Source organism: Thalia democratica, chromosome 4 (assembly GCF_965202585.1).
Source record: "Thalia democratica chromosome 4, ktThaDemo2.hap1.1, whole genome shotgun sequence".
NCBI lineage: Eukaryota > Metazoa > Chordata > Thaliacea > Salpida > Salpidae > Thalia > Thalia democratica.
The window spans coordinates 2,633,084-2,659,929 of NC_139168.1; the positions used below are offsets into that span (position 1 = coordinate 2,633,084).

The 26,846-nt window shown below is 26.9% G+C and overlaps 2 protein-coding genes across 2 annotated transcripts; both read right to left on the minus strand.

The window, feature by feature from the left end:
- Positions 1–151: 151 nt before the first annotated feature.
- On the minus strand, positions 152–12,460 carry LOC145835211 (galactose-1-phosphate uridylyltransferase-like). Its single transcript, XM_082942773.1, has 7 exons — positions 12,343–12,460; positions 11,036–11,119; positions 10,046–10,166; positions 7,805–7,931; positions 6,827–7,014; positions 3,684–3,926; positions 152–886 (listed from the first exon to the last, which is right to left on the minus strand). Exons 1-7 carry the CDS (start codon positions 12,445–12,447, stop codon positions 708–710), a joined length of 1,047 nt encoding a protein of 348 aa, XP_082798899.1. The 5' UTR covers positions 12,448–12,460; the 3' UTR covers positions 152–707.
- A 94-nt stretch (positions 12,461–12,554) lies between these two features.
- Positions 12,555–14,501, minus strand: LOC145835212 (TLC domain-containing protein 4-A-like). The gene has a single exon (XM_082942774.1). It carries the CDS (start codon positions 14,491–14,493, stop codon positions 13,750–13,752), a length of 744 nt encoding a protein of 247 aa, XP_082798900.1. The 5' UTR covers positions 14,494–14,501; the 3' UTR covers positions 12,555–13,749.
- Positions 14,502–26,846: the final 12,345 nt, after the last annotated feature.

A 26,846-nucleotide genomic window follows, 5' to 3' on the forward strand; every position in this document is an offset into this window, starting at 1 on the left:
AAATAACAATATAAATAACTTTTGAAACTACAAAGTTTTAAGATGATATCAACAAAAAGCAAATATTAAATCTCATAATGATTTCTGAAAATGTCTGAAGTTTTTCAGGTTTAAAGTCAGATAAACTGTTTCATAATAAATAGTTCAGCATATAAAATACAGTTTTTATTTTGAAGAAGTTCAGTATAAGGCAAGTTTTAATCACAACTTTTAAATATTGAGCATAAATATAATACATTTTAAATGACATACACAAGCAAATAATCATACACAGTAATAACAAATAAATATAAAATACAATAAAGTATAAAATAATAATCTGTTAAATGCTTCCAACATCCAAAAAATGCCTACAGTACACAAGTTTTGATTCTTTAACTAATGTACTAAAATATGAATTTAGTTACTTTATACAGTCCTTTAATTCTTTCTACAGAAGATTAGCAAAAAAATTAAATCAATTACAGAAGAACTTATAAAAAGCAAAAATATAAATTTAATATATTAGCAGAACGATCCAAAAATAAAAAACAACAAAGAAAATCGCTATATATAAAAATCCTATAAATCAAAAAATATTTAAAAAAAAAATAAGGATAAATTACTTGTATGTAGTAAAAAATATACAAATTAGATTATACAAGCCTTCAAACCGATTGCAAGTTGAATAGATAAAATACATTTAAAAATTAAAGCCATAAAAGTCCTCATTTCCTCATGTAGTGAACATCGGGTAATTCCCTCAGCTTTTTGGCGGCAAACTCGGCGGTCAGATCTCTTTGATTCTGCGCCAACAACTCGAAACCGACCATGAACTTCCGCACGGTAGCGCTACGGAGAAGTGGTGGGTAATAATGGGCGTGGAGTTGCCAGTGTTCAGAAGATTCTGTAAAATGTATATGTAGTTATTATGACGTAATACTGGTGAATAATAGTTAAATATTGGGCGGGTAGTAATGGGCGTGGAGTTGCCAGTGAGGTGAGTTGTCTGAAATAAACAAATGTAACTAGTTAAAGTAAATACAAGCAAAAAATAAAGCCTGAGCCAGCATGAACTTTACAAAAATTTTAAACTAGTCTCAATTATCTAGAGTGGCCTGAGTGGTAATCCTGGAAACATTTATTCTGACATTTAAAATTCAAATAAAAATATTTTTACAAACCTTCACTACTACTAGGAGAACCCATCCACCCCATTGAGTAAGGGAACGAACATTCGAACAAGTTATCGTATTTGATATTTAATAAGTTAAATAAACAAAACTTATAATTCAAACAAATATATTAACCTTCACTACTACTAGGAGCACCCATCCATCCCATGGAGTAAGGAAACGAACATTCGAACAAGTTATCGTATTTGATATTTAATAAGTTAAATAAACAAAACTTATAATTCAAACAAATATATTAACCTTCACTACTACTAGGAGCACCCATCCATCCCATGGAGTAAGGAAACGAACATTCGAACAAGTTATCGTATTTGATATTTAATAAGTTAAATAAATAAAACTTATAGTTCAAACAAATATATTAACCTTCACTACTACTAGGAGAACCCATCCAACCCATGGAGTAAGGAAACGAACATTCGAACAAATTATCGTATTTGATATTTAATATATTAAACAAATAGAACTTATGATTCAAACAAATATATTAACCTTCACTACTACTAGGAGAACCCATCCATCCCATGGAGTAAGGAAACGAACATTCGAACAAGTTATCGTATTTGATATTTAATAAGTTAAATAAACAAAACTTATAATTCAAACAAATATATTAACCTTCACTACTACTAGGAGCACCAATCCACCCCATGGAGTAAGGAAACGAACATTCGAACAAATTATCGTATTTGATATTTAATAAGTTAAATAAACAAAACTTATAATTCAAACAAATATATTTACCTTCACAACTACTAGGAGAACCCATCCATCCCATGGAGTAAGGAAACGAACATTCGAACAAGTTATCGTATTTGATATTTAATAAGTTAAATAAACAAAACTTATAATTCGAACAAATATATTTACCTTCACTACTACTAGGAGAACCCATCCATCCCATGGAGTAAGGAAAAGAACATTCGAACAAATTATCGTATTTGATATTTAATATATTAAATAACTAGAACTTATAATTTAAATAAATATATTTACCTTCACTACTACTAGGAGAACCCATCCATCCCATGGAGTAAGGAAACGAACATTCGAACAAATTATCGTATTTGATATTTAATAAGTTAAATAAACAAAACTTATAATTCAAACAAATATATTTACCTTCACTACTACTAGGAGCACCCATCCATCCCATGGAGTAAGGAAACGAACATTCGAACAAGTTATCGTATTTGATATTTAATAAGTTAAATAAACAAAACTTATAATTCAAACAAATATATTAACCTTCACTACTACTAGGAGAACCCATCCACCCCATGGAGTAAGGAAACGAACATTCGAACAAATTATCGTATTTGATATTAAATAAGTTAAATAAACAAAAATTATAATAAAAACAAATATATTTACCTTCACTACTACTAGGAGAACCCATCCACCCCATGGAGTAGGGAAACGAACATTCGAACAAGTTATCGTATTTGATATTTAATAAGTTAAATAAACAAAACTTATAATTCAAACAAATATATTAACCTTCACTACTACTAGGAGCACCCATCCATCCCATGGAGTAAGGAAACGAACATTCGAACAAGTTATCGTATTTGATATTTAATATATTAAATAAACAAAACTTATAATTCAAACAAATATATTAACCTTCACTACTACTAGGAGAACCCATCCACCCCATGGAGTAAGGAAACGAACATTCGAACAAGTTATCATATTTGATATTTAATAAGTTAAATAAACAAAACTTATAATTCAAACAAATATATTAACCTTCACTACTACTAGGAGAACCCATCCACCCCATGGAGTAAGGAAACGAACATTCGAACAAGTTATCGTATTTGATATTTAATAAGTTAAATAAACAAAACTTATAATTCAAACAAATATATTTACCTTCACTACTACTAGGAGAACCCATCCAACCCATGGAGTAAGGAAACGAACATTCGAACAAGTTATCGTATTTGATATTTAATAAGTTAAATAAACAAAACTTATAATTCAAACAAATATATTAACCTTCACTACTACTAGGAGAACCCATCCACCCCATGGAGTAAGGAAACGAACATTCGAACAAGTTATCGTATTTGATATTTAATAAGTTAAATAAACAAAACTTATAATTCAAACAAATATATTTACCTTCACTACTACTAGGAGAACCCATCCAACCCATGGAGTAAGGAAACGAACATTCGAACAAGTTATCGTATTTGATATTTAATAAGTTAAATAAATAGAACTTATAATTCAAACAAATATATTAACCTTCACTACTACTAGGAGAACCCATCCAACCCATGGAGTAAGGAAACGAACATTCGAACAAGTTATCGTATTTGATATTTAATAAGTTAAATAAATAGAACTTATAATTCAAACAAATATATTAACCTTCACTACTACTAGGAGAACCCATCCATCCCATGGAGTAAGGAAACGAACATTCGAACAAATTATCGTATTTGATATTTATTAAGTTAAATAAACAAAACTTATAATTCAAATAAATATATTAACCTTCACTACTACTAGGAGCACCCATCCACCCCATGGAGTAAGGGAACGAACATTCAAACAAATTATCATATTTGATCAACAATCTCTTCATCACATCGCACAAATCAGCCCTCTCAACTTCAGTCAATAGGTCCAGGTGATTGATTATCCTGGTTTTGGGGAGCAACAGTGTCTGGTAGGGCCATGTTGCCCAAAAAGGAACCACAGCTATCCAAGTTCCGTTCTCAACAACTGTTCTCTCTCCTTTAAGTGAATAATTATTTTATTGTTGAACTATTGTATTGTCAAATTTTATCAAGTTAAAAGCCATAAGGGATAGAGGATTTACTTTTTTCTTCAAAAGTTTAAACTGACTCATACACCAAAGATTTAAGTACAAACTGTAACGATTTATTTATTTTATTGTTTAATATAACAAGGTTTATTAGTTTAAAAGCTATCCAATTTTCTTTCTCAACAACTGTTTGCTGCCTATTTGGACATAAAAAATAAAATTATTACAAATTTTGTAGTATAAATAGAATTTTTTTGTTAAGGCTTTTTTTGACTAATGCTTTTTTATTTAATTTGGATTATTAGTTTAGCATTTATACTTACAAGTGTTGAACTTTTTGCTGGCCTTTTTGAATAATATTTTATATTTAAAATATATTTTTCAACGTATTACTATTATATCTCTTAATTTGACTAATACTCGTTTTTTTTAATTTTATATGATTTTTTTTTTGCAACACATTTATACTTTCAATATTATTTCGTTGCTTATAAACTTCCAATCACCAGCTTTTATAAAAAAAATATCCAGCAATTAATTGCTAACAACTTTGCTTATGTGGTATTAAGGTCATAGGGTGTTAATATTATTTTTACAATTAAAATGGACTCTTATATGAAAGTATTGAAGTATGAAATTCACAGGGTTAAATTTAATTAGTTTTTTAAATACTTTAAAAGACTTAATCTTTTTTTAGTCATTTAAAAAATTGAAATAAAAATTTTAAACTAATGCAATCTGTTTAACTGGACATACTATGTATAACAACAGGTCAATTAAAATTTTAGTTAGTAAATAACTCATAGATATATATACAATTTTCAATGTAACCATGCATCACTTGGCAAAAAATTATATTTAAAAACTAAACCTACAACAAAACTTTTAGCTGAAAAATATTTGATAAACAAAAAAAATAAAATTATAAAATTTTGTCAAAAAGTTCCTTTTGAGACCTAATTAAAAAGATTGTTTGTTTAGGTTAAAATTTTCTATTGAAATTTGAACTTGCTGAAGTGTTTAACGAAACCTTGTTCTTTATTAAATTGGTTTTTAAGGTGTGCACACTAGTTTGCATTATTTTTTTTTACTGTGCACACAAAAACATTAAGAAAATTAAATAATTTGAATGATGTTTGTTACGTCAATTTCTACTACAAAAAAATATTATATTTTAAATAAACAGTTTTTGACACCCAGTTTATTATTACACTGAAAACATTAAAAACAGTGTTTATATAAAAGACTATATTTCTATAGTCTAGTGTACAAAATTTATGTTCTAGCAATTTACAGTGAACAGCTTTTGATAAGTTTAAAACTAATAGGCTAAAGTAAAATAAATAAATAAAATCGTTAGTTTTATATTTTTTAGTGTGTAGCTTGAAGTTTTAAACTGAATACACAAAATAATATTTAACAGTTACGTATATTAAATACAAATTAATTAAACTTTACTTTTGAAAATTATACTAGCTTTAGTAATCAAATATAATAAAATTTGTTATAACTTAATCAGAGCATAATTACTATCTAGCTTTAAAATGTCAGTTAATTAACTTAACCAAACTTTAAAGTTTATACATTAAGTAGTAAGCTTAATGTGTAATGTATACAATTACTAATAGTTGCTATAAATTGAATGTGAGTAATACAATAAACGCAGTTCATGAATCATTAAAACTATAAAAAAAAATATATATATTAATTCCTCAACAGTTTTTTTTTTACCTGATGGTTAAACATTCATTTTTTTATCAAACTTGTAAACATAAAACTATTGTAGACATACTTTTTACTATTTTCAAAAAAAAGAACTTTGAAATAGTTTCTTCTGTCAAATTTTGTAATGAAGTTTATGTATGTTTCTTTTTAATATTTGATAGAAATAATTCAATGTAAAGTGCTATGGACTCAAATAAAAACTACTACTTCTGTTTTATTTTTATTAAACATATAAAAACTTTCAATATATTATAAGACATTTTAAAACTAAAAAAATAATTCTTTTATATACAGTAATAATAAAGATTGAAAAATGAATGTATGGTAATCTAGCAACAAGTAATACTTTGTATAGATACATATTCTATTCGTGTACCAACAATACTTGTATCTTAAATTTGTTCTAAAACTTCCTTTGAAATTTCAGGGTTGCCAAAGGTTTTGAGAAATTTCTTCCAGGATTTTTAAAGTACAGGTTTTCGGGTCTATTTTTATTAAAGTTTAAAGTAAAAAACTGTCTTAATTAGTATAACAACATTAAAAAGATAATGTAAAGCTACTGTAACTTAAATGTTTTTTAATAAAAAAATAACAAAAAAAATATCTATATGACAGACTTTTTGTGTGATCAAAATTTTATTACTTTAAATGTGAAATACATGAAATACATTTTTAAATTATAGGATTTTTTGTTCAAAATTTCTTAAATTCCAGGCTTTTCCAGTTTTTTTTTTTTGCTTATATTGTAAATTTCAAGTTTATCCAGGTTACACTTTTGGTTTTTTGTACACAAGGTTTTTTATTACAGGTTTTTTGGCACCCTGAATTTAGCAGTATATAAACTTTCATCAAGCATGTATATTTTAATTAATTTTTATGTATAATATACTTAAGTGTGCCAATAATACTAGTATCTTATACCTATGTTAATGATTTTTTCTGTATTAGACACAACTTTATGTAAACATACTTTTTTTCTAACTTATACATTATTTGGTCGACTAACCACTTTTACCCTATTTTTAGCATAATCTAACTAATATTCATTTAAATAACTTTTTTTTTGAATTAGTATATACCTTTATTGAACATACTATCTACAAAATATGAGTATTAATGTTCAATTTATTATCAGTATACCAACCACTTTCAGCTTCCCTCTTAGCATAATCAAGCAACATGTTGCTCCCGCGTTTTTTGAAGTATTCTGATTGGCTCACGTCTTCCCGTCTCGCTTCGTTGGGCAGGTAGTCGCATGACCATATTTGGCAGTGGGGGTGCGGGTTCGAGCAGCCCATAAGTTCCCCCTTGTTCTCAAATATCTGCACCCACCTGGGTAAATTTTGAAAAAAAAGTTGGTCATGCATTTATTATCAGTTTAAAAAAATTGTACAATATAGTTTAAGATATTTTTGTTTTTGTAAGTTGCACTTGTCGGGTTTATAGGGAAAGTATGAGAAAAAAAGTTCAATGTTAAGTAGGTTTTTTTATAGAGCATACTATAATAAAACTACCATTTCATCTTTTTAGATACTTGCACTAATCTGATTAAGTTGAAAATGTTTAAGCTTTGGTCAACTCAATTTTTAATAGTTTTGTTATTAAGTGTTTTAGCAAAGCTTCTGCATAAGTTTAAAAAAATCTAAAAAAGGAAATTAGACTAACAAGAAGTGAGTATACATTATTTAAAAATGTGACAAAAATAAACCTACTAATTACACTTATTTTCATACATATACACTTATCTTTAAATATCATATGGCAATTTAGTGTTCACATCCTTATAAAAGCTTTAAAACTATTGATTAAAAAAATTAAAACTTCAATAATGCTTACTTTATTTTTGCTTCATTTCAACCATTCAATTAAAAATAACAAATTTAAACTATTGTTTTAGTTTTAATTAAAACAACCTTTTGTCTTCTCTTCATTAATCTTAAAATAAATAATAATTTGAAAACAAACTTATACTTTTTCTTCGTCAATTTAAAGCCATTAATCTTAAAATAAATTTTAATTTGATACGTAATATTTTTTTGCTTTATTGCAACGACATTTTCTGCCTAATTATTAATTTTAAAACTACTAATTTTAAAAAGTATAAATTTTATTTAAAACAAACTTGTGTTTTTGCTTCATCTCAACAACAATTTCTGCCCATTTATCAACAACTTTCCTAATTTCATCCAAACTCATAAGTGGTAGGGTGACGTTTGATTTCGGGTGAAAACACATCACTTTACATTCACCTTAAACATACCAAGATATATATTTGAAAATAATAATTTAAGAAATAGTAGTAAAAGTATGTACTATTTTATATAAGTAAAAACTTAGTTCAAAAAAAAAGTATTTTGAATAAAAGGTTAGGTCAAAACTTAGTTGGTATAATCTTTAAAGTGTGTGTAAGTAAATAAAAACTAGTAATGTACCAGACTCACTATCCGGGTCCGGATCCGGCCGGATATTACCATTTTTGTCTAATATTCGGATCTGGCCGGATCCTAATTTGAAAAAAAAAGTCCGGATCCGGCCGATCCGGATCTAGTTAGTTAAAAAGAGTATACAGAAAACTATTTTTTCAAAAACAAACCCTGTCACATGGCCAATTTAACAGGGCCTGTGTAAATTAAAAAAAAATCGTTTTCGTCAGAAAGTAGGCTCAAAAATTAAACACCTACCGTGATTGGCTCATTTTGTACACGTGACTAATTTACATTTGTTTACATTTAAACTATGAAACAAACATTTCAGAATTGCAACTCTTTACCTATGTTGTAAAATTAAAAACTTTACTACCATATTGGCAACCTTATGGCTAGCTGCTCTACTGATTATTAGATTAAAGTAATTTTAGACTCAGGCTAGTTTATACTCACTCTAGCTAGTTTTTTTTTTTTGACTAAACAGTGGCAACCCTGCTAGTTTGAAAATTTTTTCGAATTTTTGAAAATCTAAGGCTGCCTCAGGCTAGTTTAGTTTTTTATAAAAACTCAGGCTAGTTTTCTTTTAGATTTTGAATGAGTTTGAGATGATCCAGTTTTCAATATTTTGTCATTTTCTGTGTTTTTCTAGTTAATTTTGTTCAAGAACTTGATTTTAGATTAGTAAGGCTATAGGGGGATCCACCTTGATTTTTGCAAGTTGATCTTATTTGATAGATTTTAATCTTAGCTACCAGATACCTTTTACAGCTCAACAAAATTTAAAGTAGTTTTCGAGATACAAGGGGTCAAAGCCGGCCAGCTCAATAGCTTCCTTATAGAAGGTGCAAACTAAAAAGGCAAAAAAAAAACATTTTATTAAAAATTTATCTCCTCCTACAGTTTTTAAGCAATCTTATTCAAATTTTCACAGTTTACTCTTTACTAAATTTTAAATCATTTGAGTGTAGGAATTTTTTTTATTTTGAGAAAAAGTCCCCTTTTTCAAAAATAGGTGTTTTTTTGAAATTTAGACCTTAAATTTGTAAATTTCAATCATTTGAAATTCCAAAACTCAAAAGCTTTTAAACTATGTAAAGAATATTTTTTTGAAAATTTGAGGTACCTAGCTTAAAAAAACCTAGGAGGAAATAGATTTTTAGTTGAATGGATATTTCTGCGTTTTTAGCTTGCGCCTTCCATTAGGTACCTATGGAAGTCTTGGGCTTTGACCCCTTATATCTAAAAAACTAAATTGAACTTTTTAAAGCTATAAAAAGCATCTGATAGCTAAGATAGTATTCTATTAAACAAGATCAACTTGTAAAAAAAGTGATTAATCCTCCTATAGCCTTAATGGTAAACATTACTTAAAATGTTAAGCTTGTGGCTGGCTGTTGTACTGTAGTAGTAGTTAGTTATATAAAATTGTATTATCGTACATAGTAGTTTTTTTACTACTTATATTACAAATAACTTAGAGTATTAAGATTCAGGTTCAGGATCCGGCCGGAGTTTAATTTGAAAAAAAATCCGGGCTCGGTTCCGGCCAGATCTTAATTTGAAAAAAAGTCTGGATCCGGGTCCGGCCGGATTTAAATTAAAAAAAAGTTCGGATCTGGGTCCGGCCGGATCCTAATTTGAAAAAAAAAGTCCGGATCCGAGTCTGGTACATCACTGATAAAAACAAATATTTAAAAGGTAAAAAAACTGTGTCTAATAGCTCCTAAGAAACTTTATAAGCATGTGGTGTACGACTCTATGACCGAAAGGTTCCTTTGTACACCAGATTCTTTGACCAAAATTTTTGAGCGCTTTTTTTATCGTTCATTAAACAATAAAAATTAAATAAAAGCATAAGTCTCCTAAAGCAAATTTATACTGAATGCAGTACACAGCACAATTGACAAAACATTTTTTTTTTATCTTGAAAATCTAACCAGACGCAGGTTTCACTTTGAAGAGGGGGTCCTGCTGATCCAACGTAGGCTCCACTGAATTAACTTGCATCGCGGGAAAATCATTGTCGAACACAAATGTTGATGTGTAATTCGGATTGACCTGTTATGTTTGAATTATATTTAATTATAAACTAAAAATCATTATCAAATACAAATGTTGATAAGTAATTCGGATTAACCTGTTATATTTAAATTATATATAATTATAGTTGAATTATAGTTGAAAATCGTTGTCAAATACGAATGTTGAAGTATAGTTTGGATTTATCTGATATATTTTAATTATATATAAATATAAATAGAAAATCGTTGTCAAATACAAATGTCGATGTGTAATTCGGATTTACCTGTCATTTTTAAATCATATATATAATTATAAATTAAAAATCATTGTAAGTACAAACGTTGAAGTGTAATTCGGGTTTACCTGTTGTATTTTAATTATATTTAATTATAAACTGAAAATCGTTGTCAAATACAAATGTTGATGTGTAATTCGGATTTACCTGTTATATTTAAATTATATTTAATTATAAACTAAAAATCATTATCAAATACAAATGTTGATGTTTAATTCGGATTGACCTGTTATATTTAAATTATATATAAATATAAATTAAAAATCGTTGTCAAATACAAACGTTGATGTGTAATTCGGATTTACCTGTTATATTTTAATAAATATCACAGAAGTACTAAAGAAAAAATCATTAACACAAATGTCAAAGTACAGTTTGAATACTTGTAAAGATAAAAGTATAAACGTTTAACTGTCAGTATTAAAATCAAGTATATATTTCAATGTGTTACAGGTATTTAGTTATAAAATAAATAAAAAATTTAAACATGTACAAACAAGTTGTATGTAAATAATGCACAAAAATAGTTGTGTGGGATATATTTTCATTAAGTTGAAGGAAAAATAATTTTTTTTTTATAAACTTTAAACAAAATAATTTTTCACTCAACCTTGCCACTGGACCTGGTGTTGCCGGGGCAAAGGGGATTTTTTGGGTCGTACTCTGGAGTTTCAACCCGGTCAACCTTCTCAACCTGTTTGTATAAGTTTAAGTTAATCGAGTAACATTTTGATAATATTCTCAACCAGTTTTTTAATTCCTAAGCAGTACTTGAAAAGATAAAATAATATTCACAACCCTGCCAAAGTCGTTTAACTTAATTAGAGTATAATATACTAAAAGTAATTATAAAACAATATTCTCAACCATGTCATGGTCTCTTCATTCTGTTAGGACTCAAAAATAATTAAAAACATGTTAAAAAAAAAACAAAAATATAAATATTATATACAACCTTTCCATGCCACGGTCTTTTCTTTCTATGTGGATTAACAAGAACTTAAACAAATATATAATAATGCAATATAATAAACAATACAAACTTTTCCATGCCAGGGTCGCTTCATTCTATGGGGACTGACAAGAACTTAAACAAATATATAATAATGCAGTATAATAAATAAAATAAACTTTTTTATGCCAAGGTCTTTTCATTCTATGGGGACTGACAAGAACTTAAACAAATATATAATAATGCAATATAATAAATAAAACAAACTTTTCCATGCCAGGGTCTTTTCATTCTATGTGGTATAACAAGAACTTAAACAAATATATAATAATAAAATATAATAAATAATATAAACTTTGCCATGCCAAGGTCGCTTCATTCTATGGGGACTGACAAGAACTTGAACAAATATATAATAATACAATATAATAAATAATACAAACCTTGCCATGACACGGTCTTTTCATTCTATGGGGTATAACAAGAACATAAACAAATAAATAATAATGCAATATAATAAATAATACAAACTTTTTCATGCCATGGTCTTTTCATTCTATGTGGACTGACAAAAACTGAAACAAATATATAATAATGCAATATAATAAATAGTACAAACCTTGCCATGGTCTTTTCATTCTATGTGGACTGACAAGAACTTAAACAAATAAATAATAATGCAATATAATAAATAATATAAACTTTTCCATGCCAGGGTCTTTTCATTATATGGGGACTGACAAGGACTTAAACAAATATATAATAATGCAATATAATAAATAATACAAACCTTGCCATGCCAGGGTCGCTTCATTATATTGGGACTGACAAGAACTTAAACAAATATATAATAATGCAATATAATAAATAATACAAACCTTGCCATGCCAGGGTCGCTTCATTATATGGGGACTGACAAGAACTTTAACAAATATTATTAATGTAATATAATAAATAATACAAACTTTTCCTTGCCAGGGTCTTTTCATTCTATGGGGACTAACAAGTACCCACTCATCCTTTAGAATATCATAACGCTGATGTTGGTGCTCGTTGAAGTCAAATTGCATTTTAATTAAAATTGGTTCTGAGTAAACATTTTTGTTGATTAAACTGTTCTTTTTTTAGCAAACCTCAAAAAGAGAGAAAAACATTATGCTTTTAAGTCAAACTCCACTTTAGATGGTTAATTTTAATTGACTTTGTTCTGAGTAAAATAATTAGTAACTTGTTGTTACATACACCCTAAAAAATGTTGTGAGCTTTTATTGTATCTATGAAGGCACGTCTGAATTTAAAATCAAGTGGAGAAAATTAAAATCATGATTATAGTTTTAAATTAAAATAAACGTATATTTTAATAAAAAACATACCTTTTTCAAAGTTAAAAAAATCATGTATAGTGTTTAAAAATTAAAAACGAACTACCTGTAAAACTTTCTATAAGATTCGGTAAAAGAAAAAAAGATGATAGAAATTAACGAAATAGACAAGTATGAAGAAGCATTCGTGCAAAGCTCATTAAATAAATTTCCCAGCATTATTATATTTTTATTATTAAGAACTTAATTGTAATTGAAAAAATAAAAGCATTAACTGCTAAAAACTATTATTTTTCTCATGACATAGATAAATTCGATCAGCTTTTATAGTTTTGCATCATAAATTTAAACATAAAAACACCCTTAGTTTTAGCAGCAAAAAAGACATGCTTATTAATAAAAGTGCAATACATAATAAATAAATAAAAAGTCAAGTTGAAGAAAAGCTTTATTACGTCATGTTTAAAATATTTAAAATGATTTTTTTTGTGCATATTTAGGCATATTGTGTACTTAAGACAAAAGTTATTTCCTTTGTTTTTAAAAACATGAAGGCAAAAATATTTTGATGGTTTTGCTAGAAAATATTTGTAAACTTCTTAGTTTATTTTATTAATTGAAGCTTGAAACATGATTTTATATTTACAAATATACTTTTAACAATTAACAAAACCAAATGTACCAGTGTAACATGATAACTTAGCCAATACTTAATATAAAAAAACTGTATTAAGGCAGACACCATAAGTAATAAAAGCAAAACCGTAAAAAAAAATTAATTTAAATTCTTTAAATGCAGTGAGCTTAAAAAAATAAGAGGTAAGCTTGCTCAAAAAAAAAGTAACCTAAATAAAAATCTTGATCAAACAAAAAATAATTTCAGAACTTTAATTATAAACCAAATTTAAAAAGAAAATGTCCTAAATATAGTTTGATATAAGTATTAAAAGTGTTTTGTTTTTTTAATGATGCAAACACATTATTTACTTTTTGCAACAAGCAGAAGTCATTTTAACCAGTTACTTTTTCAATTAGCCAACCCTTTTCAAATTAACTTTTGTGACAACTTTGTTGACGATAACTCAATGCAGCCCTGAAAATCTTCTTGAACCAGTAAACATTGAGAGAGTCGACAGCAACTGACATGCAGAACAAAACATAAAGAAACGTTGGAACACCGCTTGTGTGCATGAAATCAATCACGGTGTTGTACACTTGGTAGTAAAACACTGGAATGACGGCCAACCTGCACAAAAAGAAGACCACCATTAGCATTAAGCCGTTCAACTTGTACCAAAAACTGCTCTTCATGTTCAACGCAAGGAGAAAGAACCTCAAGTTCAAGAAAATTGTGGACGCCTCCGCGATGAGTTTGAAGCAGATGTAGTAAAGAAGCTGCTGCTTGATCACAGAAACAACGCACGCGCTAAACACGCAAACGTGGTGCAGGTAGAGGTGCAGTGAAGCGTCAATTTTCTTCCCGTAAACGCTCATCATTATGAAGTCGGCAGCTATGTAGCCAGCTGTGATTGCCGCCGTGTTGTATGAAAACTGGTGACCGCCTTCTGCGTGGTTCTTAAACTCCCAGGTGCAAACAGTTTGCACTGCAAGGATGGTCACAACAAAAGAGTGAACAAAAGACAGAACCCTAGAGTTCCACCCAATTTTTACGTCTTCATCAAGCGACCTGTAACTTTTGTGAGAGCTGAAAATGTAAGGGCTGATTTTTTCCATTATGAGAAAAGACGTGATGAAACTTGCAGCTAAATACACTTTTGCTTCAGAAAGATCCATTTGGAATATTTTTACGTATTTTTGTTTATAAATTATTTTTAGTTGTTCTGAAAATTTGGTATAATGTATGAACTTAATTACACCCTTTTTCAAATAAAAACTTGTTAATGGTTATATAATAATTGTGTTACATACTGTAAAAATTTGTATCACTGCTAATAATCACAGTCAGTAATTGATAGAAATAAGAAACATAGTTCAAACTATAACTATTAACTGTTCCCTTATGTAAGCTTAAGTTTATTTTCGAATTAAATTTAGCTTTCAGGGTTGCATCAAAATTTTTCAAGTTTTCCAAATTTCTTTCAGGTTTTTAAAAGTACACATTTTTGGGTCTAATTCTAGTTTAAAGTTAAGTTTAAGGTAATAAACTGTGTTATATAGTATAAAAACATTAAAAAGATACTGTAAAGCTACTTAAAATATGTTTTTAAAATAAAAAAATTTTGATGATGACAAAATTTTTTTATTTATATGATAGATTCCTAGAGTCAAATCAAAATTTTACTACTGAACATGTGAAAATTGTTAAAATTCCAAGTTTTTTTAATGATTTTTCTTCATAATTCCAGGTTTTTCCAGGTATTTTTCAAAATTTCTCAAATTCCAGGTTTTTTTACCTAAATTGTCAAATTCCAGGTTTTTCAGGTTATTCAAGGTTAAGTGGCAACTCTGAGCTTTTTCTAATAATTATATTATTTTATTTTAAGTAAACCATAATGAAACCAAACTAATTCCAGTTGTACTTTTTAAGAAAAACTTGAATAATATGAATGCAATGTCTTTTTTGAAAATTAATTTGAGAATTTTACAGTACTTTTAAAATTGTTCTTGTCCTTTCTTAATGCAAATCATTAGCTACTACAAAAAATATATATAAACAAGGTTTATACCTGATATTTTACTTAAACTTTGTTGGTCAGCACCCAGTTTAACTTATAACCAAATGAAATGATGTGACCTATGAAATTAATGGTAACTACATAGCTTTTTAATAAAAGATATTTCTCCTCAAATTATTTAATTAGATGGTGCCTGAAAAACATCTTTAAAACTTATTTTTGTTTTAGAATTTAAACTGTTATACTGAGATATCCTTAGTCATCCTTTGATGTTTTTAACTTTCTAAATACCCTGAGTTATCCTTAACATCTGGCAAAACTGTAATAAGTATTTTATTTTTGAAGGTGAAGCATCTGATCCAATGCTCCACAAAATGCTGCTGGTTATGACATCATAATACATCAAAAATAATAGAAATTTAAACGTATGTCTATTAAATATAATCTTTCATTTAAGTTACAAAATATTAGTTTAGGACATAAAAAACTTGACTCAAATTTACTACTTTTTATTACTACTCAAATCAAAAAATTGTAAGTATGAAATTGTTTGGGTGCCTATCTTAACAAATTAAAATTCTTCTTAAAGGAGCAAAATTACAGCCAAATCCTATCAGTCCATGTGTAGCAAAGATCATTTAACATAAAATTCTACATTGATCATATTATTTATGTTTACTTAAATATCATAATTATAGCATAAATCTATTAAAAACATAACCATAAACTACAATAACTATCCAATTTCCAATTTTACAATAACTCTCAAAACTTTAAAATTTTTACTCACTAATTACATATACCTTATAAATACTTAGGGTTTTTATTATAATTATATACAATATTAAGAGTTTTTAACCTGCCAAAAAGTTTGTTAGTTTATCAAGGTGACCACATTATTTTCTAGATAAATATTCAAAAACTTATGTGTTAATTAAATTTGCTTTTTTAAATTATAAAAAAAAATCAACATTGTTTAAGGCAGCTTCAATAAATTAAAACAATAAACTTAAAAAATTCGAAGGAAAATTTTAATTATAGTACAATGTGCTTTAAGTTTTTTTTCATTCCTAAGTTATAAAGTGCTGTTCAGTAAATCTTAAATTGAAAGATATTTGTCAGATTGTGTCTAATATCAGTGTTGAACAAAAAGTAATGAAAACATAATTTAGTTTACTGTAAACAGAAAATTTATCAAGCTGTGAAAATATGTTTGAAAGATATATTTCATATTTGAATGTATTTTCAAAGTCTTTAAATGTATTTCTCAGTAATAGTTGCCTTTGTAATTCAATAAACTTAGAATTGTCACTTTTTTATTTTATGCTCACGTTATATTTTTATTAATGTTTACAGATTTTAAAGCTATTGTTTGTCTTCAAGTCAAAACGAAAATCCTGATAAACCAAAAGCTGTTCTGAGTCATCAAGAGTTTTTTTAAAATCCTTCTATAGGGATCTAAAATAAATTTAGAAACAAAAATAAAATTAACTTCTCAAAATCAACTTAATTCAAGTTTTTAAACAAAATTAGTTTTAAAATACAAAAAAAACTGTAAGTGGAATAACTAAATCTCATTCAAGATCCAGAAAAAAAAATATACTAATATTTTTTATTAATCTTAAAATCATTCTGATTTTTTAAACGAAATTGGCCTGAGTCATTCTGAGTTCTTTCAAAAAAAAAACTGTATTAAGGTGTGTGGCAACCCTGTTCATGCACAACTCATACCTTTTGTTTTACTTTCAGTTTTCGTTTATCGGTTTATAAATTTTTTTTACTTAATCATATCATAGATTTAGATAAACAAAATGCTGCTTGCTTAAAACTGAATAACTCCTGCATATTTCCTCTGTAAATTAATCAAGTTGATAATTCAATTAATTTGCTTCGAATTTAAAGCTTAATAAAAGTATGTCGTACCACTTAGTTTATATATTAATAATTATTAAAAACTATATAACAATGATAAATAGTTAACTACAAAGCAAAAATTGTTAAATTGTATGATAATTAAATAAATATACAATGCTTTCTGTTTTCATTACAATTCTGACTTTTTAAAGTTATACTGTGAATAAATGGTAATTTTTATTAAAAATGGCTTTGATAAACTGAACTATGTATCTTTTAATAAAACGAATTTAAACATAAATACTAATTAACTTACATGAAGTGCTGGCTGATTTTCTGATTTCTATTTTAAACATAACTATCTGAAAGAAAAGAAAATTAACGAACTAAACAATAAAAAAATAAAGTTTTTCCAAAATAAAAAATACATTTAGAAAAATTGAAACAAATTTTCAAATTGCAAGTCAAAAGCAGTTTAGAGTAACAATAAAATATGCATAATTGGTTAACAACAAAGTTACATGATTTTAATTCAGCTAACAAAGAAAAAATTAAGATTTTATAGTAAAAAGAAATACCTGTATGGTACAAAAGTTTCTACTAATAACTTTTTCTATAACTATAAACAAAACATTAGCTAGCTTAAAATTTCAATTTGTACTAAAAGCATTTATTTATCTGAAATTAGTGAAGAAATATACTACATAGTTGTCAACTACTAAAACATAAAGTTTTCAATCCGAAACAAGCAAACCAACTTATCAAGATTTAAAGTCTTTTTGCATATTTCTAAACTTGTCTTTCAAATTAGCTTTGGTCCTGTTGTTAAAATGAAAATTGTTCAAAATTTGTTGCCAATTTCCTGCCCCACACTCACTGACGCCCTTCTTCAAATTTTCAACTTCCCATTTTTCCCACGCCTTCCTTGGTATTTTGCTCACAACTCTGTCATTCTGCTCTGAAGCGCTTTTGTTCACGCTTCTCTTTCTTTTGGGGGTTTTGGCAGGTACTTTAGCAGGGATGTTGGTTTCAGGTGTGCTCACAGGATGATCCGTTGAAATTTCACTGTCACTTGTGTTTGTTTGTGATAAATTATTTTCTGAAGATGAAACAATATGACTGATACTGTTTAAGGATTTTTTCGAGGACCCAGCTTGCTTGTTTTGTGGAGAATCAAACAAAAATACATCTACTTCAAAATCATTGAAATCTGCATCCTCATTGCTATTCCCATTTTCACCAAAAACTTCTTTCAGCTTTTTTAAGTTCTCAACTTTTTCTTTTTCATCAACATCATTTGTTGAATACTCAACATCTTCATCAGCTTTTCCCAAGTTAAAATTCTCTTTTGCTGTGTCGATCAAATTAAACTTTTCTTTAAGTTGATCATCAACAATGTGATAATTGTTCAATTTGCTGGTAACCATCCTGCTTTTTGTCAAAGTCCTCCACCTGTCTTTCAAGTGCACTGGCGTTCTGTACGCTGGAAAGTTGTAAAATTCAAAAATTTCCTTCCACTTTCCAAAGCCGTACTTTTGCACTCCGTGAACCAGGAAAGCGTCAGTTCTCAACGTGAATTTTTTGTACTTTCTGTTTGAAGCCTTCACACTCAACTCTTGAGGTGTGCTTTTGTTTGTTGGGGTTTCATCAGTCTGTGTTGTTGCCTCATTCATTATACTAACATTTATTTTTGTTACCTTTAAAATACAGTTTGACTATTACTAACTTTTCCATAATAAAATATAATTTTAAACATTAAATGTAGTACCCACATTATTAAACTCAGCTAAGATTGTTAAGTTGAATTTTATTTATTTATATGATTAGGACACTATACAATGTTAACTTAATTTTTCATAGTTTAACTTCTGAACTGATAATTGAGTTTAATCAAATATACTTAAGTAATAACAGTTTGTTATTGTTATTAATATCTAAATTCAATTAATTTAAATCAAAAACAAAACATGTTAAAACTTTTTAAATTGAGAGTTTTTTAAATTAACTTAAAACAAAAATCTAGTTTGTTTCTAAAACAAAGTTCTTTTATAAGATTTGTAACTACAACGTATATGATAAACACTGAAAAAAATAGTAGTAGTTTCTATAAAAAATAAAGATATAGTTTTAAAGATATTTAGAACTTACAATAAATAAAATTAAAGTATGGAAATCAACTTATCTCAGAAAACTAATATATAAAGAAGTAGAAAACTCAGAATTTCAATTATATTTTTGTTTACTAACTACTGTTTTTAATAAATTTCTACGTTTCTCAGTGTTTTAATGAACTAAAATAAGACTACCAAAAAAACAAATATAAAAATTATAACTAGCTTAAGTTAGCCTAATAATGTAGAAATCCTAAGTTTTCCTACCAGGTTAATCTAATTCTAAGAGATATTTACCACTTTGTACAATTTCAGTATCAGTATCTATCAAGGGGCAAAAGGGAGGCAATCTATAAATGCTGGGCAAGGGTGAAAACTAGTTTACACTGCAGTAATTAACCTACCCGAAATGTTCTTGGATTTGTAATTAACAGTAAAAAAGGTCATACTTACAATTTACAGATATTTGAAACTTACACTAGATGAGGGGTCAGATAAATGCCACCCACAAAGGGTAAATGTGCAGCCTGAAAGCATGGTTTTAATTTAAACGGAACATCATCTATTAAAGGCACTACTTCCGCCTGTGAGCATGTAAAGTAGATATTCTAAGTTGAGAAAAGAATTTAAAACATCTCAAAAAAACTTACAGAGAGTCAATCTTCCAAAGGGATTTTCTGTATTTAAATTTATGCCTATACTTTTAGTAAATTTGTGCGTTATTTTTTATAATTTTATCTATTTCTACATTGCTTAATTTTTATTTTACAGCTAATAGTTGTCGTCTCTCAAATCCTACTATTAAGTTTGGAAAGATAATTTTTAGTCTCTGTAAAATTTATAGCTCAATCAACTCACATATTTCTGCTCCGTGTTTTCCACCCATTGTAATGTCCAAAAGTTGGTTTTCATCTGTGTTATTTTGTTATCCATACTTCTTCTTGGTTATATAAAACAGATTTTGTTGCGTTGAGGATTATCTTTTTTTTTTTGTGTTGAAATTTGTGTTGTTTTGTTAACAAAATTTAGAGCATCTTCAAGTAATTTTTCAGTTATTGATGGATAGAAGTTTTCTATGTCAAATTTCATTAGTTTGTATTTGTGCATTTCTAGATTTTTGTACCACTTGATTACTTTTTGTGTGCTTTTTCATTGGTTATACTGGTTTGTTTTTCTTAAACTGTTGTTGATTTTGTCTATCATAATTTTACTTATCTGTAGTATCTCAGAGTAACATGGATTTATTTGTCTGGTTTTTAGGTTATTGTTAAAGTCTACTTTGTGGTCTTCCAAACTTATGTGGCATTGTTCGTTTGGTAGGTGTTATATTACTTTCTTTTGAAGTTTAAGATTATCCACAATTCTTTTTCTTCTTTGTTTATGGTATTTACTATAGTTTTATCACTATTTTTGTTTTTTTTTTCTAATGGATCCAAGTAACAGATGTTGTATTCTTGTTTTAGGACTTTGTAATAATTTATTGTTTTATCAGCAGGTACTATTAAGTTTTTGGCTTTATTTATCATTTTTAGAGCATTTGTTAGTTTGTTTTGGAAGCTGTCATTTATTTTTCTAAATTCTACCTATTTAACTAAATTGAAACTTGTATTTTCAAATTCTCTTAGTCCATCTGTTAATTTTGGCATAAATTCGGATTTAAAACCATATGTTTCTTTGTTTTCAATAAAGTTTGAATTATATTGTTCTTCTATACAGAAATATATTTTAATGCCCTTCTGCAAAAATTTCTAACTTCGTCCAGGAGTTTTAGTTTGTATTCAGTTTTGTTGCTTAATGGCAATTTTTTGTGAAATAATCAAAATATAATTTTTCATAAACTTCCATTGTTCTTATAGTCAATTGAATTCAAATCTTATAATAAAACTAAATCAATTAATAATTAAATCAACTAACTTTTCAAAATCAGTAAAACCAAGTTTTGAACAAAACTAGTTTGAAATATTAAAACATTAAAACATTAAAACTGGAACAACTAAATCTCATTCCAGTTCTAGAAAATACTAGACAGAGAATTTTTTAAATCAGTGCTTCCCAAAGTCGGCAAAGTAACATCTTTGGGGGCATGAGCAGTGAAGGAGCCATGAGGTCATAAATTGAAACTTACACTAGATAATCTAGAGCTGCTGATAAAGACCAAAAAAGGGGTCTAAAAGTTTATTATAGTAGCTTTGGGGTAATTTTGATACAAGGGGCCTTAGCTTTTTAATTTCTTTTAAGGGGCCATTTGAAAAAAAGTTTGGGAAACTTTAGTTTGAATCTTTGAAACTATTCTGAGTTTTTTTTAGGAAATCAATCAGGCCTGAGTCATTTTTTTAAACTGTCCTAAGCTTTCCTGATTAGTAAATCAGTACTCCTTAAAGTGTAGCAACCCTGTTTATTTTGAGATGTAGTCAGTTTTGTAAAAAAAAATTCCACAACTTTCTAGAAATTTCTCACAATCTTATTTCATTAAAAATTAAAATTCTGTTATGTTTTGTTTTATTACCAGATGGTTAAGAAATGTTTCTTCAATGCAGTTGTATTCACAGTAATTGAAATATGTGTATTTGATAGAGTTTTACAGATATTAGAACTTATGAACAAATGAAAACAAAATATGCACACCTACTAAGCTCAGGGTTGCCACTCGTGTTTTCAATTTTTTTTCCAGGTTTTCAAAATTTCTTCCAGATTTTTTAAAGTACACATTTTTGTGTATATTTTTAGTTTTAAGTTTATTTCTTTAAAAGAAACTGTTTTAAATCGTATAAAAACATTGAAAAGATACTTTAGAGATACTTTAAATGTGTTTTTTAATAAAAAAAATTTTGATGATGACAAAAAATCTCACCTTTATGATAGATTTCTTGTGTCAAATTGAAATTTAACTACTGAAAATGTTTATATTATTAATAATTCCAGGTTTTTCTAGGTTTATTCCAAAATTTCTCAAATTCCACGTTTTTCCAGGTTATTTTTGCCTTAATTGTGGAATTCCTGGTTTTTCCAGGTTTCCAGGTAAAGTGGCAACCCTGTAAACTAAAAAAAAAAAAATTCAAGCTCAATATACTTTGAAACCTTAACAGAAACTTTTTTATTTTTATTTTTTGCTCTTCACATAAAGTTTAGAATGTCTAGTTTTAATTTCAAGCTAAGTATTTGGCAAACTAAGATAACTAATGCCTTAATAATTTAAAGTAAATTGAATATGTAAACTTGTTTTAAACTAACGAAAATTTATGAATAAAATGAATAAGGTTGATTTTTCTGAAAAAAAAAGTTTAATCAAAAATTATATATCATTTAAAAATTTATTTTAATATTCCAAGATTACTCTGAAAAACTCTCAATATATATATATACAAAATAAGGTTAATATACAAACTTGAACACCTTCTACTGAGCCCACTTAAAGGGCTTTTAAATATTTTATTGAAATGAAGATTTTAAAAACACTGGAACATATGTTTCATAAAGACAAAAAAGATTGTCTTTAATCTTCAGCCAGTTCAAATTTAAAATAAAAAGCACTTTGGTAAACAAAGATGCGAAAGTTTACAAAAAAACAAAAACAATATAACGTAAGAATTTAACATTGTACATTACTAGGAAGTTAAAAAAGGAAGGTTGTTTAAATAAAAGGAGTGAGTTCATATTGTCCTGTTGACATATGAAAAAGCTCCTCTTAAAATACAACAAATTTTGAAGTATTTTATAGTCAATTAACTGTTGTTTTTGTTAATTTTAGTTGTTTGATTAGTTAGATGGTAGATTGATTTTTGTACTGAATATTTGTAATGTACAATGTTCAATTCTTACGTCATATTGTTTTTGTTTTTTTGTAAACTTTTGCATCTTTGTTTACCAAAGTGCTTTTTATTTTAAATTTGAACTGGCTGAAGATTAAAGACAATTTTTTTTGTCTTTATGAAACATATGTTCCAGTGTTTTTAAAATCTTCATTTCAATAAATTATCTATATATATATGTAGTATATAAGTGGGCTCAGTGTGAAAAAATTTAATTTATTAAGTTAAATAACTTAATTCTATATATATATATATATATATATATATATAGAATTAAGTTATTTAACTTAATAAATTAAATTTTTTCACACTGAGCCCACCTTGAGGGTTTTATTTATAAAAAGGTTTATTTATAGATGTGAAACTCAAAGGACTTGAGTTTCGTGCCTATGCACTCATCAGCTTCAAAACAAGTTTAAAATCTTGTAAAGCATGATTGTATGCATAGGCACAAAACTCGAGTCCTTTGAGTTTTACATCTTTAAATAAACCTTTTTATTTATATATATTTATATATATATATATATATAGTAAGGACTAAGGAGGTAAAAATTTTAACTAAACAAACTGTTATTGTCATTCAATTTGCTCCTTATATAAGGTTCCAGTTCTTTATTCATATTCTTTAACTTTTGTTTGTTAATTATAAAAAAACAATTTGCATTTTTAAAATTTTTAAAAAGCTTCTACTAACTTGTTGAAAAATATTTTAAATAAATCCATACATTTAAACAACTTTATTTACTCTTTTTTTTACTCTTTATTTACTCTAATTTTTACCTCAACTGTTTAAGCAGTGTGTGTAATATTTTCCCTGCAAACATTGTAATTTTTAACACTCTCTTGTTATATAAATTACTTTGTGTAGTTTTCAATAAACTTAGAATCATAATCATAATCTTGCAAAGCTTAATTTTGAATCAAGGTCCTGGCAAGTTGCGGCCAGATCTGGCAATATCTGGTATTTGGATCAGGTAGCACACTAATAACTTTCATGATAAATAATTAAAACCATTAAACTTAATTAGAATAAGCTCGAAATAAAAGTTATGATCTCAACTTGTACTACTCTATATAAAGTATACTACAGGTTATTAAGAAGTCTTAACAACTCTCAACATTGATAAAATATTTATTACATTTACCTTACTAGTATGTAAAGTAAATTGAGCTTAATATTAAAAGAAGTTGAAACAAACTAAGCCACTTAAAAGAGGAAAATTTACTCGCATATTCTCAACTTTTTAGGGAAATTTACTAAATATAAACAGTTCAAAATCTGAGCAATGAATTATTATTTAAAAACTTTTATTTATACAAAGACAACCTTAATCGAGAGTATTTTCAAATATGTGTCAACCCCTGAGATTTGAACTAGCAAGTCCTGAACAAGACGTTAAAAGGTATCCCTGGTGTGTGACCAAATATCTAAAAGGTTCTACGTGCACCAGGACTTAGAACCAAATATTTTGAGCATCTTTTTTTTCAAACTGTAAGTTTAACTAAGATTTTTCAAATAAAAATCCCTACACCATCACATCACACATTAGTACAAAATATGTTAATAAATTGTTTTTATTTTAAAAGTAAGAGTTTAAAACAAGGTACATTCTAACAGTTTAGTCACACAAAAAGAAAAACAAAATTTTCTTCAACAAGGAAAATTTTTGATATTATGTTAGGTCATGAATATGAAACTTTGAGTTTTTAGTTTATTTTCATCTTAGGGAACTTTTATCAGTTTTGTATTAAAATCCATTTTCAATATTTTAATGCTGGGACAAAGAATTTAAATTATGTCTTAATTTTTTTTCACCCATGTCCCATTTCTTAACCATTATTGGATATTAAAAAAGCTCCTTTTGTCCCTGTATTTATTATTATTTTTACTTATTATCAAAGCTCGAAATGTTTGATTAAAGCAAACAGTTCAGTACAGTAATTATACTCTTACTGAAATTATACTCTGTTAATACTAAACAGATTGTGCTAAGAATACTGAGAAGCAAAAAGTATCCAGCTAAAAAAAAAATATTTTTTTAAACAAAATTTGTGAACAAAAATGCGTACTCGTGTATACTCAACGTGTTGAGTATACCTAAAAAGTGTGTTATCAAGAGGAAGGTTACTGATTTATTTAAGCAGAGATTGGTCATTTAGATGCTAGGTTCGACTTTAGTTATAGTAAATAGTATCGAACTCGAACCTACTAGAAAAGGGTTTCCGTATGTTCACATAAATTACATATACTCGTTATTAGGTACAGCTATATCTATACTTATATTAAACAATATTTTTTATTGGCAATTTATTGCAAAACTGCAAAACATTTCAAAAATATTTTTTCTTAAAAACATAAAGTTTTTAAAGCTTATAATATTTAACAGAAAAACAAACCTTGGAAACTACATTAAAATAGAGTTTATAAATTTGTTACATAATTATTTTGAAACTGTTGCTTTTGAAGCTAACAAGTACAATTAATCTTGAAACTAACTGGAACATCTGCTTTAAGAAAAAATAGTTTACAAAAAAATTTTACCATTTAGTGTGGTTCTTACTAAAGATATACTGCTATTGAGATTCTTAACTTTTTTTTTAGATTTTTTTATACCAAAAAACGAATAATAAACTTTAAAGTTTTTTGTAATAAAATATTAATTACAGCAGATTTGACAATAAGTGTCGTTATTTTTTTAACATGTCTAGATGAGTCTGGGTTAAAAAATTATAACAAACTGACCACATGTATAACAGTTATTTATATCAAATAATATAAGCTTAGTAGTTAAAATTTGTAATTTTTTGTTTGCCCTTATTTATTAAAAATAGTAAATTAAAAAAAATACTGTATAATAAAAATGATAACAATATCACCTATGAGAAAGATGCTATATTTTGTGAAATAATGTATTAAGTAGGGTAAGGAAAAAAAAAAGGTTTAAAAGAAAACACTTTGTATTGGTGACCAAAAGGTCTTTCTAAACACTGGGTCGTTTTACCAAAATACTTTAGCATTTATAATAATTTAAGTTAGATTTTTTCAAACAACATGTTTATTTTAATAGACTTATACTTTATGTATAAAATTTGTCTCTTTGAGTTATTTTAAAAATAATTTGATTTTTGTAAAACAATACGTAACATCAGTTTAAGTACAAAAAAAGTTTGAAATAGTAAACAAAATGAATTTTTTGATTGAAATTTTTCAAAAAAAATGATATAGGTAGTTCTAAGTTTTATATATATATATATATATATATATGTTTAAGGTATGTAATTTACTCAATTATAATGATTGATACACTATATATTTTTAAAGCTTTTTCAACAATTAATTTTCAAATTTCTAGTAGTTTTCGCTAAAATATCTTATAAAGTGCTTATAAAGTTATTCGAATACAAACAGTGCTTTATATTAGTCATGATTAAGACATATATATGCTTTCAAAACTAGCATTGTTGACAACAAAAACAATTAATGTTGCAATTGTAATTGATAACTTTTCTCATCTACAATTAAATAAATTTTAAACCAGCTAATGGTACCTAAATAAAACTGTTAATGCTAAAAAAGAAGTAAGAGCTGTTTAATTTTTTGTTTTACTTTAAAACTTTGTTTTAAACCAGATTACTACTAATTTTTTTTTTCTTAATAAATCAAAAATTGTATTCCTGTTGAATTTTGATATAACTTTAAATACATTTGCTAAGAATTCTTAGCTTTTGATTGTTAT